General features: G+C 60.1%; 1 protein-coding gene across 1 annotated transcript; it reads left to right on the top strand.

The window, feature by feature from the left end:
• The first annotated feature begins 9 nt into the window (after positions 1–9).
• Positions 10–14,470, top strand: MAP3K11 (mitogen-activated protein kinase kinase kinase 11). The gene is made up of 10 exons (XM_044259687.1): positions 10–1,438; positions 5,818–5,998; positions 6,194–6,342; positions 6,443–6,618; positions 6,721–6,964; positions 7,613–7,726; positions 8,217–8,352; positions 8,434–8,525; positions 12,680–13,096; positions 13,611–14,470. Exons 1-10 carry the CDS (start codon positions 697–699, stop codon positions 13,946–13,948), a joined length of 2,589 nt encoding a protein of 862 aa, XP_044115622.1. The 5' UTR covers positions 10–696; the 3' UTR covers positions 13,949–14,470.
• Positions 14,471–15,163: the final 693 nt, after the last annotated feature.

Genomic DNA, 15,163 nt, shown 5'->3' with positions numbered 1-15,163 from the left:
GGATGGGCATTTGGGGATACCCATCCCCTCCTGCCCTTCATTGCCCGCCTACCCGGGAACTGCCGGGACCAGCGCCGGCAGCCTCTGGGAGGGGAGCAGTCTACCCGCCCGCGTCATCTGATGCTGTTTCCTGCAGGAGGGAGAAGAGCGGAAAAAAGTGAAACTCCACCCTCCACCTCTGCCTCCCGCCCCCGGGCCAAAGTACAAAGGGAGGAGGAAGAAGGGAACGGGGTTGGAGCCGTCGGGCTGAGGGAGCCGGATTGGGAAGCCGCAGCTCGGCCCAACTAGGGACACTCCAGCCACCCCCTGTGCGCAAAAAGACCCAACGGAGTCCAGGCGCTGCCTTCTTGCTGGCCCCACCTTGCGCTGGGCGAGTGCTGGAGCCAACCTCCCAGGACTGCTCCGGGACTGAGGGACATTCCCGGTCCCTCCAAGCTGGCCATGGTGAGACGCCGGAGGCCTCGGGGTCCCACCCCCAAAGCCTGACCACACTGCCCTGGGTGGCCCTTCAGACGCCCGAGATGCGGGGGGCCGGGAGTCAATACTCCTGGCTCCCCAGAGAGGTTTGGGTCTGGGGCTGAGGGCCAGGGCCCGGATGCCCAGGTTCCGGGACTAGGGCCTCGGGCGCCAGCGGGGGTGGGGACCAGGGGCACCCAGGGAAGGTACCCCGCTTGCCCCCAATATCGGCTCCCAGCCATGGAGCCCTTGAAGAACCTCTTTCTCAAGAGCCCGCTGGGGTCGTGGAATGGCAGTGGTGGTGGGGGCGGTGGGGGCGGCGGCAGCGGAGTCTGGCCAGAGGGGTCCCCGAAGACAGCGGCTTATGCCAACCCTGTGTGGACAGCCCTGTTTGACTACGAGCCCAATGGGCAGGACGAACTGGCCCTGAGGAAGGGCGACCGTGTGGAGGTGCTGTCCCGGGATGCAGCCATCTCTGGCGATGAGGGCTGGTGGGCGGGCCAGGTGGGCGGCCAGGTGGGCATCTTTCCATCCAACTATGTGTCTCGGGGCGGTGGCCCGCCCCCCTGCGAGGTGGCTAGCTTCCAAGAGCTGCGGCTGGAGGAGGTGATCGGCATCGGCGGCTTCGGCAAGGTCTACCGCGGCAGCTGGCGAGGTGAGCTGGTGGCCGTGAAGGCGGCTCGCCAGGACCCCGATGAGGACATCAGTGTGACAGCTGAGAGCGTGCGCCAGGAGGCCCGGCTTTTCGCCATGCTGGCACACCCCAACATCATTGCCCTCAAGGCCGTGTGTCTGGAGGAGCCCAACCTGTGCTTGGTGATGGAGTACGCGGCCGGTGGGCCCCTCAGCCGTGCCCTGGCCGGGCGGCGTGTGCCCCCACACGTGCTAGTCAACTGGGCTGTGCAGATAGCCCGCGGGATGCACTACCTGCACTGTGAGGCCCTGGTGCCTGTCATCCACCGAGACCTCAAGTCCAACAACAGTGAGTTTCGGGGAGCATGGTTGGAGGGCGGCATGGCCCAAGCACACACCTGCCAGCTCTCAGCTGAGCCACCTGGGGGGTCTACTAGAGGCTGGAGCTCTTGTCCTAGGGGAGCCCAGTTGACTCGGAGCGCCATGGGCCCACACCGGCCCCAAAGCCGGAGACCCAGGCACCAAACAGTCCTTTGCGCCCGAGCCTCAGCAGTCCTTGGCCCCAGCTCCCGGCTGCCAGGTTAGAAAATTGGGATCTCCCAGGTGAGTCGTAGGCATTCTGCGTAACCATGAGCTCTGGATGCTGGCACTCATCTTTCTCTCCCCTCAAGTTCGCCCATGTGCTGTTGATGCTGTGCTCTGGGGGTAGAAAGCGCTTCCAGAACAGAGATCTTGGAGTGGAAAGCCTCCCTGCCCGGCCCCCCACCCCTGGTGGTCAAGGCTGGGGACAGGGCTGGAATTCTGGCCCTGCCCGTACCCCTAAGTACATGACCTTTAGCTGGTTATTTCAACTCAGAGCCTCAATTTTGGACTCTGGATAAAGGGAGTGACCAGGAAGGTGAAATGGCGTAAGGGGCTGGAGGGGCCTGGCATCTGCTGCCTGCCATGTGGTGGGTCTGCAGCTGTGCGGGTAGACATTTGCGGTCTGGATCACCGAGAGGGCCTTACCTAGAGTTAGCACTTGGGGTGGGCATGGTGGGGCTAAGGGAGATTTAAGCAGTAAGGTACTCCACCTCCAGCCATCTTAGGCCCAACACACTGCCCAGCATGGGTCCGAGACAAGTGAGTGACAGGCTCAGAGGGCTTCCTGGAGGAGACAAGCTTCACACCAGGCCAGAAGCAGGCCGCGTTCAATGAGGCACCAGCTGGATGTTTTGGTTAGGGCCTGGGCCAGAGCGAAGGCAAAGAGGCAGGGCCCAGCGCCACATACCCCGCCCCCCAGTAGTGGAGACACAGGGCTGGGGCTGATGGGTTATTGAGAGACATGGGCAGCTCCTGGGGGGTAGTGAGCATGGATATTTTGGGCTGCATGGCCTGGGCTGGCCGTATACAAGTGACTTGTGGGGAGAGAAAGGCAGGACCCAATAATATCCGAGTCCCTGCCAGGACTGGAGGGATCTGGGGAGGCCTGCCGGCCACCCCCCTACTCCCCTCATCCAGTGGGGCACTTCGCACTGCTCAGCCTCCCTCCCTCTCTCTAGCCCTCCAGGGACCCCCACTCCCTGCACCAACCCAAGGGAGATTCCCCGAAGGCCTTGGGGGAGGGGACTCCCTTCTTCTGTTTTTCCTCCAGTTTTCTTTCCAGAAAAAATGGAACAATAGCCCAGGCCCCTGCTCCCCACCCTCCCCACTGCTTCCTGCGTTTCCTGCTGCCCCTGAGCCGGCTTCCTGCCCCTGCTCCAGCCTCTGCTCCCTCCCCAGCCCAGCTGCCTGCAGGGGAGGAAAGAGCCAAGGGTGGGGGGGGGTTTCTGTGGGAGAGGAAGGAGCCAGGGGTTACATCCCCCCCATCCTGTATGTCTCTCCCAGAGTCTGGGTGGTGGTGAAGGACAGGGAAGGTGCCCTCAGTCTCCCTGAGCCTGGCCTCCCACCTCGAAGACCCCAGTCCTAGGCCTGGGGTGCTGTCTGCGGGATGGTGGGGGGAGTCCCTGGGTTGGGGGGGCACAGGCAGGAAACAATGGCGTGATTTTCCTGGACAATGGGGGCCTTGTGAGGAAGCCTGGCGGGGAGTGGAGGGGGAATTCTCCAGGCCCACGAGTCACAGGACTAACCAGCCAGCCCAGCCTGGGTCTGACCTCCCCCAATGCTCCCCCAAAGGACTCCCCCCCAGTTGGAGACCTGGCCCAGGCCTCCCAGAAAGGAGAAGTAGGGACCATGGAGGGAAGCGGAAGAGGTGTGAGCTGTGCACACCACTCCCTAGCCCCACAGAGGCCAGCCTGGGGAGGGGGCTGGGGGCCAGGGCCCTTCCAGAGGCCAGGAAGCCCCACATGGGGACTGAGATCTTGGGATCTCCAGCCCCCTCTCCTCCAGGTGGCTCCTGACTACCCCTTCCCCAAGGTCTAGATCAGGCGCCAAATGAGCAATTTGGGTTGGGACAAATTCAAGGGGATGTGGAGATGAGGATAAGGATTCAAAGGTGTCAAGCCAAGTTGGGGGGCGGGAGGTGACAGGTCACCAGGACAAAGAAGTCCCAAGGCTTGGATGAGAGGCTGCCTATCTCTGGGCCTCAGATTATGTGATGGAAGAGGGGAGGCTGGCCTCCTAGCCAGAGATGTTGGTGCGGAAAGTGCTTCACTGGTCTGTGAGGTTCAAGTGGCTAGAGGCCTGACCGGTGGGTCTTAAGGAGGATGGGTGGATCCTGTGACCAGAGGAAACCGGAGTCCCTCTCCAGCCTCAACACGCAGACCCTCCGGCTGGTTCCACTCCAGCCACCTGCCCTCACCCTGTTCTGGTTCTGCTTTGGAATGAACCTGTGTAGTGTTTACTAAATGGTCCGGTTCTGAGCCTCCAGGACCCAGGCCAGAGGCTGTTGCAAATCGGGGAATGCTTGTAACAGAGGACCGTGAGGAGAGCCGACTCGAGATGGCGGAGAACTAATCTTTAGGACAGCGGACAGGCTTTAGGACACTCAGAGTAAACATCCCACCCTGTACTAAGGATTTAAAAAGTGCAATCTTGCTGGGGGTGCTGGTGGGGGTTGGGGCTCAGTTGGTTGAGTGTCTGACTCTTGATCTCATTCAGGTCCTGATCTCAGGGTTGTGAGTTCAAGCCCTGGGTTGGGCTCCACACCAGGCATGGAGCCTCCTTTAAAAAAAAAAAAAAAAAAAGTGAACTTGTTAAATGCTTATGCCGACCATCCGAGGTGGGTTTTGTTATCCGTAGCTTTATGAATAATTCAGGACTCAGCCCCAGTCTGGCTCCAGAAGAGAAGAGGGTGGATGGCAGGACCGTTCCCTGGATTAGGAGAAATTGCAGGGAGATTTGCCCCGCAGTGGGAGGATGAAGGTGGGGGCGGGAGGGCATTTGGACATGAGATAGAGCAGTGATGGACAGCTGAACCCACTCCTGGCGCAGAGCTCCAGATGTGGGAGGGCCCATGGGGAGGGGGCAGCGGGCACTTAGGAGAGGCCAAGACAGCCCGGGGACAGTGGGTAGGGGTTGAGGAGAGGCCACGCTCTGAGGACCACTGACACTGAAAAGGCTGAGGCTAGGGGAGGACCTAAGGAAACGGCACAAGCAGGCAGAGGCCCCAGGATCAAAGACTGAAGGGAGGGGTGGACAGAAGGGCCAGGTGTCCCCACAAGGCCCAGAGAACTTGGCCAGTGACCAAGCTCTGGGATCGGGAGTTAGGGCTTTACCCCTGGTCCCGCCACCTCCTCTGAGAAGTCCTCCCTTTCACCAGGCTGGGTTAGGTGCCCATCCCCTCTGCTCCACCCCTCTGCCCCTACCCTAAGCTGCCCCAGAGTAGTGCCGTCACCCTGGCCAGGACAGCTGAGAGGTATGTGCGTCCTGAAATGACATATGTTCAGAAAGGTAGTTGGTTTGAATGTCGCTTCTCTACATTTACCAGGAAAGGGAGAGGCTTTTTCAAACCCTTGATGATTCTATGACTTTATCGTCTTTCTGTTCCTCAAAACCTTCTCTCATTTGAGCCATGTTTGTCCTGATGAGATTTGCAAGCTGCTGCTTCTCTGTATACAAGGCCCCCCTTGGGTCAGCTCCACAAGCCCCTGTCGGATGTGACCATCCACTCCCACATTTGTCCCAAGCTCCTCCTTTTCTGGCCGAGAACCTTCGCTTCTCGAACCCCCTTGTTCTTCACATCCAGCTCTGCAGCGGCAGACATCTTTGGTTGGAGGCTCTCATCTGGGCGGGGTTGTACCAGCCATGAGGGGGTATGGGCACTGGGGCGTACTGGGTTTCCTTTCTCACCAAGGGGTTCCCTCTTGCTCCCCATCCCAAGGGAGGTCCTAATTCACACTCCTGCCTCAGCAACATGACAAGACACAGGGGTTTCTCTGCAATGAACACCAGCTTAAGAACCACACAGACGGGGTTGAAATCTGTTCTTTATTTGCATATGATCTCAGCAAGTCATTTCTCTGCCCAGTTTCCTTTTCTGTAAAATGGGGGTGATGATGTGTGCCTCAGAGGCTGTTTTGGGAGTGCTAGAGCTGAGCATAAAAGCCTGGCCTCAAGGAGCCCCTCCAACCACGTTTCCCAGTATGGCTACTTTTGTCTGATTCTACCTCAACCGTCCAGAGCAAGATCACCTCTGTGCTCCCAGTATTTAGCCAGCATGTCTGTCAGATGATGGTTTGCTTCTAGCTCCTCCCTTGACCCCACGATCTGAACACGGAGTACCCACAGTCCTGCCCCCCTCTTCCCCAGTTCTGCTGCTGCAGCCCATTGAAGGCGATGACATGGACCACAAGACCTTGAAGATCACGGACTTCGGCCTGGCCCGGGAGTGGCACAAAACCACACAAATGAGCGCAGCAGGCACCTATGCCTGGATGGCTCCTGAAGTTATCAAGGCCTCCACCTTCTCTAAGGGCAGCGATGTCTGGAGGTGAGACCTGGCTGCAGCCTGGACAAGGCCATCTGTGGGGCTGAGGAGGGCCAAGGGGGGTATGGAAATCGAGGGCTGGGCAGAAAGGCAGACCCCTGGGAGAGGGAACTCAAATCATTTGGCTCCTCATTGCTTTGGGGTGAAATGGCATTGAGTAAGTAGAGGAGGGAACACGACCCTTTGTCTTGCCCACAGTTTTGGGGTGCTGCTGTGGGAGCTGCTGACTGGGGAGGTGCCCTACCGTGGTATCGACTGCCTTGCTGTAGCCTACGGAGTAGCCGTCAACAAGCTTACGCTGCCCATCCCGTCCACCTGCCCTGAGCCCTTCGCTCAGCTCATGGCAGGTAAGGGGACTGGAGGGGGAGAGGCAGAGCTCCTTGGCACAAGACACATCCCCCCACAGACCCCTTCTCACTCTGTGCCCCCTCCACTCCGTGTCCCCAGACTGCTGGGCGCAGGACCCCCACCGCAGGCCCGACTTTGCCTCCATCCTGCAGCAGCTGGAGGCGCTGGAGGCGCAAGTCCTGCGGGAAATGCCGCGGGACTCCTTCCATTCCATGCAGGAAGGCTGGAAGCGCGAGATCCAAGGCCTCTTCGACGAGCTGCGGGCCAAGGAAAAGGTAGGGGTCCCGATTGGAAAAGGAAAGGAAGTGCCTCCCCGGTCTTCTTGGGGCAGAGTCTGTACCGGGCTGATCCCACTGCCTTCACTGTCCCTGGCACAGGAACTTCTGAGCCGCGAGGAGGAGCTGACCCGGGCTGCGCGTGAGCAGCGGTCACAGGCGGAGCAGCTGCGGCGGCGCGAGCACCTGCTGGCTCAGTGGGAGCTGGAGGTGTTCGAGCGCGAGCTGACGCTGCTGTTGCAGCAGGTGGACCGCGAGCGGCCGCACGTTCGCCGCCGTCGTGGCACCTTCAAGCGCAGCAAGCTCCGCGCGCGGGACGGCGGCGAGCGCATCAGCATGCCCCTCGGTAAGGGGCGGGGCCCAGCCATTGGCTGCGTGAGCGGAGGAGGGCGGGGTCAGGCTTGTGCTGGCCATACTGGGATTGGTCGGGGAAGTTGGTGGGTGGACCTGTGAGCCGAGGGCTGGAAGGGGTGGGGCCGGGAGCGCTGTTTTCGTGTGTGGGCGGGTTCTGGCGGAAATATTTGCATGGCGGCCGGGGAGTGGCTGCGCCCGCGGAGGGGCGGGGCTCATGAAAGTTCCGGTAAGGCCTGGGGGACTTGGCGCGTCCCCTCCGGCAATCTCCGACTGCGTCTGGCTTCTTCGGATGCTGGCGTCCAGGCCGTCCGCTTTTCTTTGATAGAGAGAGATCACAAGTAGGCAGAGAGGCAAGCAGAGAGCCCGATGCGGGACTCGATCCCAGGACCCTGAGATCATGACCTGAGCCGAAGGCAGCGGCTTAACCCACTGAGCCACCCAGGCGCCCCCGTCCGCTTTTCTTACCGAGAGAGTCTGACGGGCCAGGAAGGCAGTGATGCGGGCCCCAGTCCCACAGCTACCGTGCCAGGCCCGGTCCCTGCGCTGCCTTCGTGGCCTGGGAGCCGGCTGATGGCCCTGAGGGCTGGAATCCTGGCTCTTCTTCACCACAAACCTTTCCCCTGCTTTCCCCCAACCCCAGACTTCAAACACCGCATCACTGTGCAGGCCTCACCTGGCCTGGACCGGAGGAGAAACGTCTTCGAGGTCGGAGCTGGGGATTCGCCCACCTTCCCCCGGTTCCGGGCGATCCAGTGTAAGAAACCTCTTCTCATGTGAAACCCCTCCACGGCCCCTTCTCTTCTGTCAAACCTTATCTTAGGAGGTGGGTTCCACCCACTGTCTCCTCCTCTGACTGCTCGCACCCAGGCTCCCTCCGCTGTCTGACTAGGCTGGTACCTCTGAGTTCTCAGGCAGCATTCATTTGCTCTAAGTTTCATAGATGAGAAAAGTGAAAAAAGTAACTTGCCAAATGTCACACAGCTAATGAGGGGCAGGGCCAGAATTCAAACCCAGACAAGATTGCCCCAGTGAACTAACTATACCCCACCCGAGTGCTAGCCCCAGGACCCAAACCCACCCACCCCGTCTCAGTTCTCTTCAGATTCTCTGTGGCCCAAAGCCCACCCTTGGAATAGCATGGGCTCCAGCCTGATCCCCCATCCTCTAAGAAGCTGTCCCTGGTGCCTGACTCTCATGATGGGGCTCCTGGTCTCAGCTCAGACTCCCTGGTTCTCCTCCTACAGTGGAACCCGCAGAACCAGGCCAGGCATGGGGCCGCCAGTCCCCCCGACGTCTGGAGGACTCAAGCAATGGAGAACGGCGAGCATGCTGGGCCTGGGGCCCCAGTTCCCCCAAGCCTGGGGAAGCCCAGAATGGGAGGTGAGTGCTGAGTGTCCCCACCCCACCATCATCTGCCTCCCAATAGTCCTAAGATTGCTAAAGCCCGACTTCCCTCCCCAGGAGAAGGTCCCGCTTGGACGAAGCCACGTGGTACCTGGATTCAGATGACTCGTCCTCCTTGGGATCTCCTTCCACACCCCCAATGCTCAATGGTGAGTGGCTTTGTCTATCCCTAGCAGGCTCTTGCTGCACTTCTGTGGGTACTATGGGGAGAACTACAAGAAATTAACTGTAGGGCAGGCCGTTCCTAGTATTCACATCTGCCCTATAAGTCCACAGCTGAGCCAGGTGCAACCCAGGCTTCAGGGGGCCCAGAGTGCGGCCTCTCTCAGTGCGGCCTGGCCTGTGAGAGGGCTCGGTCCTGGCCCTGTAGCAGCAGCCAGGCTTTGGCAGGTTGCAGGGAGGGAAGGAAGACAGGGATTGGTACTGCCCATCTGGGACCCAAGGGAAGCTGGGTCCAGAGAGGGGACCGTGCATAGTGGAGCCGGGCAGGTGCCTGCCAAACTATGCTTCTCAGAGTCCCTTCTGGGGATCCTGCAGGTGAGAAGAGGATAAGCAAGCTGAGCAGGGGTGGGGGGTGGGGGGGAGGGAATCCAGGGCCTGCTCTCACTGCATCCGGGTCTGAGCTGTTCTCTTCTCCGTGAGGACAGCGGCAGTTATGGGCAGCAGGCATTCCATCTGAGCAACAACCCAGTGAGGGACGTGCTGTTATTTTTGCCATTTTAGAGATGAGAAAATCGGGGCTCTAAGAGGTAAAGTCACCTTACCTAGAGCCCTCAGCTTTTGAGGATCCTAAGCCTCAGGATTTGAGAGCCTTAAAAGCTTTCACCTGAAGAAAGGGCTGGGCACATACAGAGAGGTGCAGAGAGGTTCTTTGGTTTGATGTGGGGTACCCAGCAGAGGAGAGATTTGAACCCAGGTCTGACTCTAGAGGCAGGACCCTGGACCGTCCTCTGACACACCATTCCCCGCTCCAGGAATTGCACTGCCCCAGGCTGGCTGGACTGCAGGGACTGAAGGGAGCATTGGAAGGCCAAGGGGGAAGCTTGGATTCACCTGCTCTTGAATGTACCAAGCTAGAAGGGCCAATAGAGAACTTAAAGTCCCGTCAACCCAGGTGTTTAGGTTGAGGCCCCCCCTACCATGCTCGGCAGAGCCCTCTGGGCCTGCCCTTCCCAAGCAAGCAGGAGTAGGAACAAAAGGGCCTGAACCTCCACAAGCTTGCACCTTATTTGGAAGGAGCTCCCCTACCCCAGCCCAGCTGCTGGCCGAGCACTTGGTTCTCTGAGCACAAGTCCACACTCCAGTGGCCATCTTGGGTCCAGGAGAGTATATGACCTTGACCTCTCAGCCACCCACAGAGTCAGAAGGCTGGCTGAGAATCGAAGAAAACCCTGTGAGTTTGCTCAGGCAAGGGCCTCACTACTGGGGAATGGGCCGCAGTGAGTTGCCTGCTGGTAGAACAGTCAGCCTGCACTGAGGCAACAGCCCCTCTCATGCTCATGTCCCCGGGATTCTGGTTCAGGTTCAACACGAAGTATGTTGTCCTAGAGCCATTAACGACCACATGGTGTGTCCTTGCTGTGAGGTCTCACGGAAACGATTTCATCCGCATCCGTGGGTCGAAAATGGTTGTACTCCCTTATCCTAAACCCAGGGATGCCTCCTCCTCATGCTAGGAAGCTCAGAGGCAAATTCAAGGAACCCCTTCCTGAATTACCTCGAGCAAGGCACGTACCTCTTGGAAACCTCTGTTTCTCAGGCCATTGACCACAGGAATGTCTTTATGCTTTCCATTTTGCAGACTGACTTCCATCTCCCCTTAACTCTGTCTCACTTTTCCTGCTGGTGTGAGACATGTTTGTCTCCTCTTCTGCTTAATTTTATAAATGGCCCGTGCCTTCACCTGCATAGTGGGAGCGTAGCACTCAGCTTGTGTGGCTGTTGCAGGGGAGCAGGAGAACGGACTCTTCCATCAGACTGTGTCAGTGCATTTTAGGAGCCAGTCATGGACACGTTAGGAATCAGCCCTGCCATGATCTGGGGGCGGGCCTAGTCTGGCGGTCGGGGCAGCTCAGAAACAAGTGAGAGCAGCAGGCAGCAGGAAGCGGCTGTGTCAGGCCTGATGAGAGCCATAAGCGCTCTGGTGGGAGGGGGCCTTCCAGGAAGTCTTCTAGAAGCAAGAAAAAACCTTGTTCTCCCTTAGGTGCCACCCCCTCCACTTCTGACACCAGATGTGTGGCTCACAGTCAGTTCTGACAGGCTAGCCCCCAGGTGAAGGGCTCTGTCCCACAAGACCCCTCCCTACCCCGCATCTCCGCCCCACCTCGGTCTCCAGCCCCAAGTCCGGTTGTCCCCTGTGCTGCTTCTAAATCAGAGGTTCCCGTCACCTTTGATCAGTTGCTAGAATGGCTCAAAGAGCTCAGGAAAAACGCTTATTTACTAGATTACCAGTTAATTATAAAGGACATCGCTCGAGAACAGCCAGAGGGAAGAGATGCGCAGGGCAAGGCATGTGGGAGGGGGCGTGGGGCTTCGGTACCCTCTCTGCGGGCGCCACGCGTAGCTCCTCCAGGTGCAGGCCGACCTGGATGCTCTCAGAACCCCTTGGCTAGGGTTTTGATGGAGCCTTCATTATGTGAACGTGATCAGTTGAGTTAACCATTGGCTGTTGGTGATAGACCTCAGTCTCCAGCTCTCTAGTCCTGTGGTCTGTGCTGCCAGCAACTAGACCCCCTTCCTTATGAGCTTTCCAGAAGTGACCCCATTAACCTGAACGTAAATGTGATTAAAAGGGGCTGGTTAGGAAGAGCAGAGAAGCACCTTTTGCTTCTGTGATCCGATCCTTTAGGAAGAGCTGGGAGTTCAGGAGTTCTGTGCCAAAAATGAGATGAAGACTCAATGTATATTTCTTGTTGTAATTAACATAGCAGGGTTTCACAGAGGAGGGGACCCTTCACCTAGGTCTTAAATGGTGAATAAGGGATCACAGAAAGGCGAGGTGGAAAAGGTGTGCTGGGCAGAGGGAACAGTGTGTGTGCAGGCACCTGGCTTTCCACACCCAGGGGAGAGGAAGCCGGGCTGGGACCCGGAGGGGAGTTGACAGCCTGGGAGTTACAGGTTTCGGGCAGCAGGTGAGGGCCAGGACTTCATCCCCTGGGTCTGTGGGGCCCAGCCTAGTCCCAGCAGATGTTGGTTGAGTGAATGGGTGGGTGAAGCCAGAAAAGCAGGCGGGAGCCAGTTCAGGAAGGGCCAGAAATGAGAATGAATTTGGCCAATTTGCATTTTAGAAGGCAGGGACCTGGGGTGGGGGCGCGAGGATGGGTCAGAGCCTGGGTAAGGGCTGTAGCTGAGAAAAGGGACCCCGAACTGAGTTCCTGCTAGTAAAAGCTCAATTTCCCCACCATTGCATTTCTTCCTCTGGATACCCAGTCTCATGTCCTGCTCCAGGCTGGGCGCAAGGTGGGCAGAGTGCGAGAAGGCTTTGAAAGCCCAGCCAAGGGGCTTGGACTTTATGTTAGTGGTAATGGAGAGCCATGGCAAGTTCTAGAGCCAAAGAGGAGTTGACAAAATTGGGCTTTGTGGGAGGCCATCACAGGACCAAAGGACCCTACCACCACTGCCTTCTCAATGTGTGGTTCCCCAGAGTTGCCCCTGGTGGTCTAGAACGGAGTCAGGTCAACCTTAGGCCCATAGGCAGGACACCAATGTCCTGAAATCCAGAGCAGAGTCTGGGTGGGAATTGATGGGGAGTGAAGGCCCTGTTGCCTCCACCTGGAGTGAGGCCATCTCCAGCCCTCCCTGGCTGTGCAGCCTTAGACACACCCTTAACCTCTCTGAGCCTGGAACCCCTACATGAGGATCGGATAACATATGCCCCTAAATCAGTGAGCTTGAGCCTGGCACTGACCACTCTGAGTCTCAGTTTCCTCATTTCTAGGAGAGGGACAGTGACACATGCCTCTCGGTGCTGTTGTGTACGTTGGAACTGGCCTGTGTGCCCGGTACAAGCTATTGATCTAGTAGGGGGAGGTGGGCAAAAGGACCCGGCCTGACCAGACAAGAAGGAGGTGGACACAGGGCACAGGAGCCCTGCAGATGCCCCTGGCTGGACACTAAGGCCACCGAAGTTGGCTTGGGGTTGGGAGGGAGTCCCCGTTGGTGGGCAGGAACTGAGTGGGGGAGTAATGGGAGTCCGGGAAGACGCTGGTGAGGAGCAGAACTCGGTCCTCGTTCCAGGGCCACTCAGGTGTCCTCGTGGCCCCTGCCCGAAGAGTGCCTAATGTGTGCCCGCCCCCACTGCCAGGTAACCCCCAGCGGCCCAGCCCGGAGCCCGAGGAGCCGCGACGGGCAGGCCCGGCGGAGCGGGGCAGCGGCTCCGGGACGCCCAAGCTGATCCAGCGCGCACTGCTACGCGGCACCGCCCTGCTCGCCTCCCTGGGCCTGGGCCGCGACCTGCAAACTCCGCCGCCGGGGGGACCAGGCCGCGAGCGTGGGGAGACCCCGCCACCGACGCCCCGCGCGCTGCCCACCGCGTCCCCCGCCGAGCCGCCTCCCTCCCAGCCCATCCGCTTCTCCCCCAAGACGCTCGACGTCCCCGCCTCCCTGCTGACCCCGGAGGCCCCCGGCCCACCCGCCCCTGCACCCCTGCTGCTGGAGCTAGGGGTCCCTGTGGGCCAGCTGTCCGCCAAGAGCCCCCGGCGGCACGACGAAGAGAGGCGTGGTGAGTAGCCCCGAAGCTGGCCTGCTTGCGGGGTGGGGGGGACCCGCAGGGCAGTGAGGCTGGGGGCTGCCTGGAGGGAACTGAGTTCTAAGTTCAGCCACCCAGTTGCAGGGATGGGGTGCGGCGGGCTGGGCGGGTTGTGAGATAAAAGGAATGATCATCTGGAGGGGAGGAGAGCTCCGCCTACTGGTTGCTCACTTGCTCCAGGTTCTGTTCCTCCCGCGGCCGGCCCCATAGGGCTATTGTCTCGCTTAACCACCTGCCCATCTGCCCACCCTTTGAGCAAGGCGCTCAGGTCATACCCAGGCTCTAGGTGAGGAAGCTTAGGGCACAGAGAGATCAAGGGACTCAAGGATCCCAGAGGTAAATGGCAGAGCTGGGATCCGAGCCCAAGCCAGGCTGTCCCAGAGATCTTGTTCTTAACACGGCAGAGGTGGACGTCCTGAGTCAAGCAGCTCCCTGTGCAGATGGGCAAACCCCCACCTGACCCCATGCCTCCTCCCCCACTTCCTAGGAAGTACCGTCTCACCCCCGCCGGGGATATCCCGCTCGGCTCCTGGCACCCCAGGCACCCCACGCTCACCGCCCCTGGGCCTCATCAGCCGACCTCGGCCCTCACCCCTTCGCAGCCGCATCGACCCTTGGAGCTTTGTGTCAGCCGGGCCCCGGCCCTCGCCTTTGTCCTCGCCCCAGCCTGCGCCTCGCCGGGCACCCTGGACCTTGTTCCCAGACTCGGACCCCTTCTGGGACTCTCCACCTGCCAACCCCTTCCGGGGAGGCCCTCAGGACTGCAGGGCACAGACCAAAGACATAGGCGCCCAGGCCCCGTGGGCGCCCAAGGCAGGGCCTTGAGTGGGCCGGGCTGCCCCCGCCTGGGCTCCAGCGGCCCTAGAAGAGCCACAGTGTACACTGGAGCTGGGCAAGCCTCTGCAGCTGCCTCGGTTTCCCCCAGGGACCCCTCTGGGGGGTCAGGAACACTACACTGCACAGGAAGCCTTCACACTGGATGGGGGGCCCACACCCCCCCACACCCCAAAACCTGTGGGTCCCCCAACTTACCTGCCCCATTGGGGCCCAACACTGTACCCAGCTGGTTGGGAGGACCAGAGCCTGTCTCAGGGAATTGCCCCCAGGGGTGGCACAGGAAGGAGGGGAAGGGCCAGGGAGAGGGGCCAGCCTCAGCGGTCACCAGCACTTTTGACAAAGCCCTGCTACTGTGGCCCCTGCCCCAGGGCTTGGTGCCTGGACCCCCCCACCCCACCCTGGGGGTAATCTGGGGCCGGGACTCTCTGGGTGCCTTCCTACTGCCCCGGCCAGGGTTGGGGCCTCGGCCTCGGGATCCAATGAAGCCAAATAAACTCCCCAAGCTGTCTCCCCAAGCCTAGCCTGTCACCTTCCTGGAGGTAACTGGGGGCTCCATGCCCCCAGCGCAATGGGCAGTCGGCCTGGGCCTTGGCTGGGGTCCAGTCCATGGGCCTCAGTCAGGTGGTCCAGACCGTCCTCGGCTCCCACTTTCTGCAGGCCTTTCCTGCTCATCCTCGGCAGCTTGCCGAGCTGGGGGTTGGGGGGCCCTCCGGGTAGCATTCTGGAGGTTTGTCCTGGGTTTGTCTCTATGCCATGGTCTGGCGCCGGGAGGAGGAACCCGCCCTGGCACAGGGCCCCCCACACTCTTACTGCTGCAGGGCTCTGTGGGCGGCCACCCCCATGCCAAGCCCCGGGGCAGGGCCCCTCTGCGGTTCTGGGGAGCGGTAGCCTAGACTCCCCCTCGCCACTCCCCAGCAGCCAGGCCCACCAGGTCCCTTATTCTGTGGGACAGGACCTCGGAGCATGGAGGGTTCTCAGGGAGGACTCAGAATGGACGTAGGTGAACCTCTGTCCAGAGGCCACTGGGCATCCTCGGCCCCACTCACCACCCTGCCCCTACCTGACCCATCCCAAATCCTGCTCCTCCTCTCCCCTCCTCCTTGCAGGACACCTGCCATAACCCCCGTAGGTCTCCCTGGGCTGCTACTGTCCCCCAGGCCTTGTGTCTTCACCCTCATCCCCCCACAGCCAGTCTCCTGTTCC

Source organism: Neovison vison, chromosome 7 (genome assembly GCF_020171115.1).
Source record: "Neovison vison isolate M4711 chromosome 7, ASM_NN_V1, whole genome shotgun sequence".
NCBI classification, from domain to species: Eukaryota; Metazoa; Chordata; class Mammalia; order Carnivora; family Mustelidae; genus Neogale; species Neogale vison.
The sequence above is the reverse complement of the archived record's forward strand: the minus strand, read 5'-3'. Positions and strand labels throughout refer to the sequence as shown.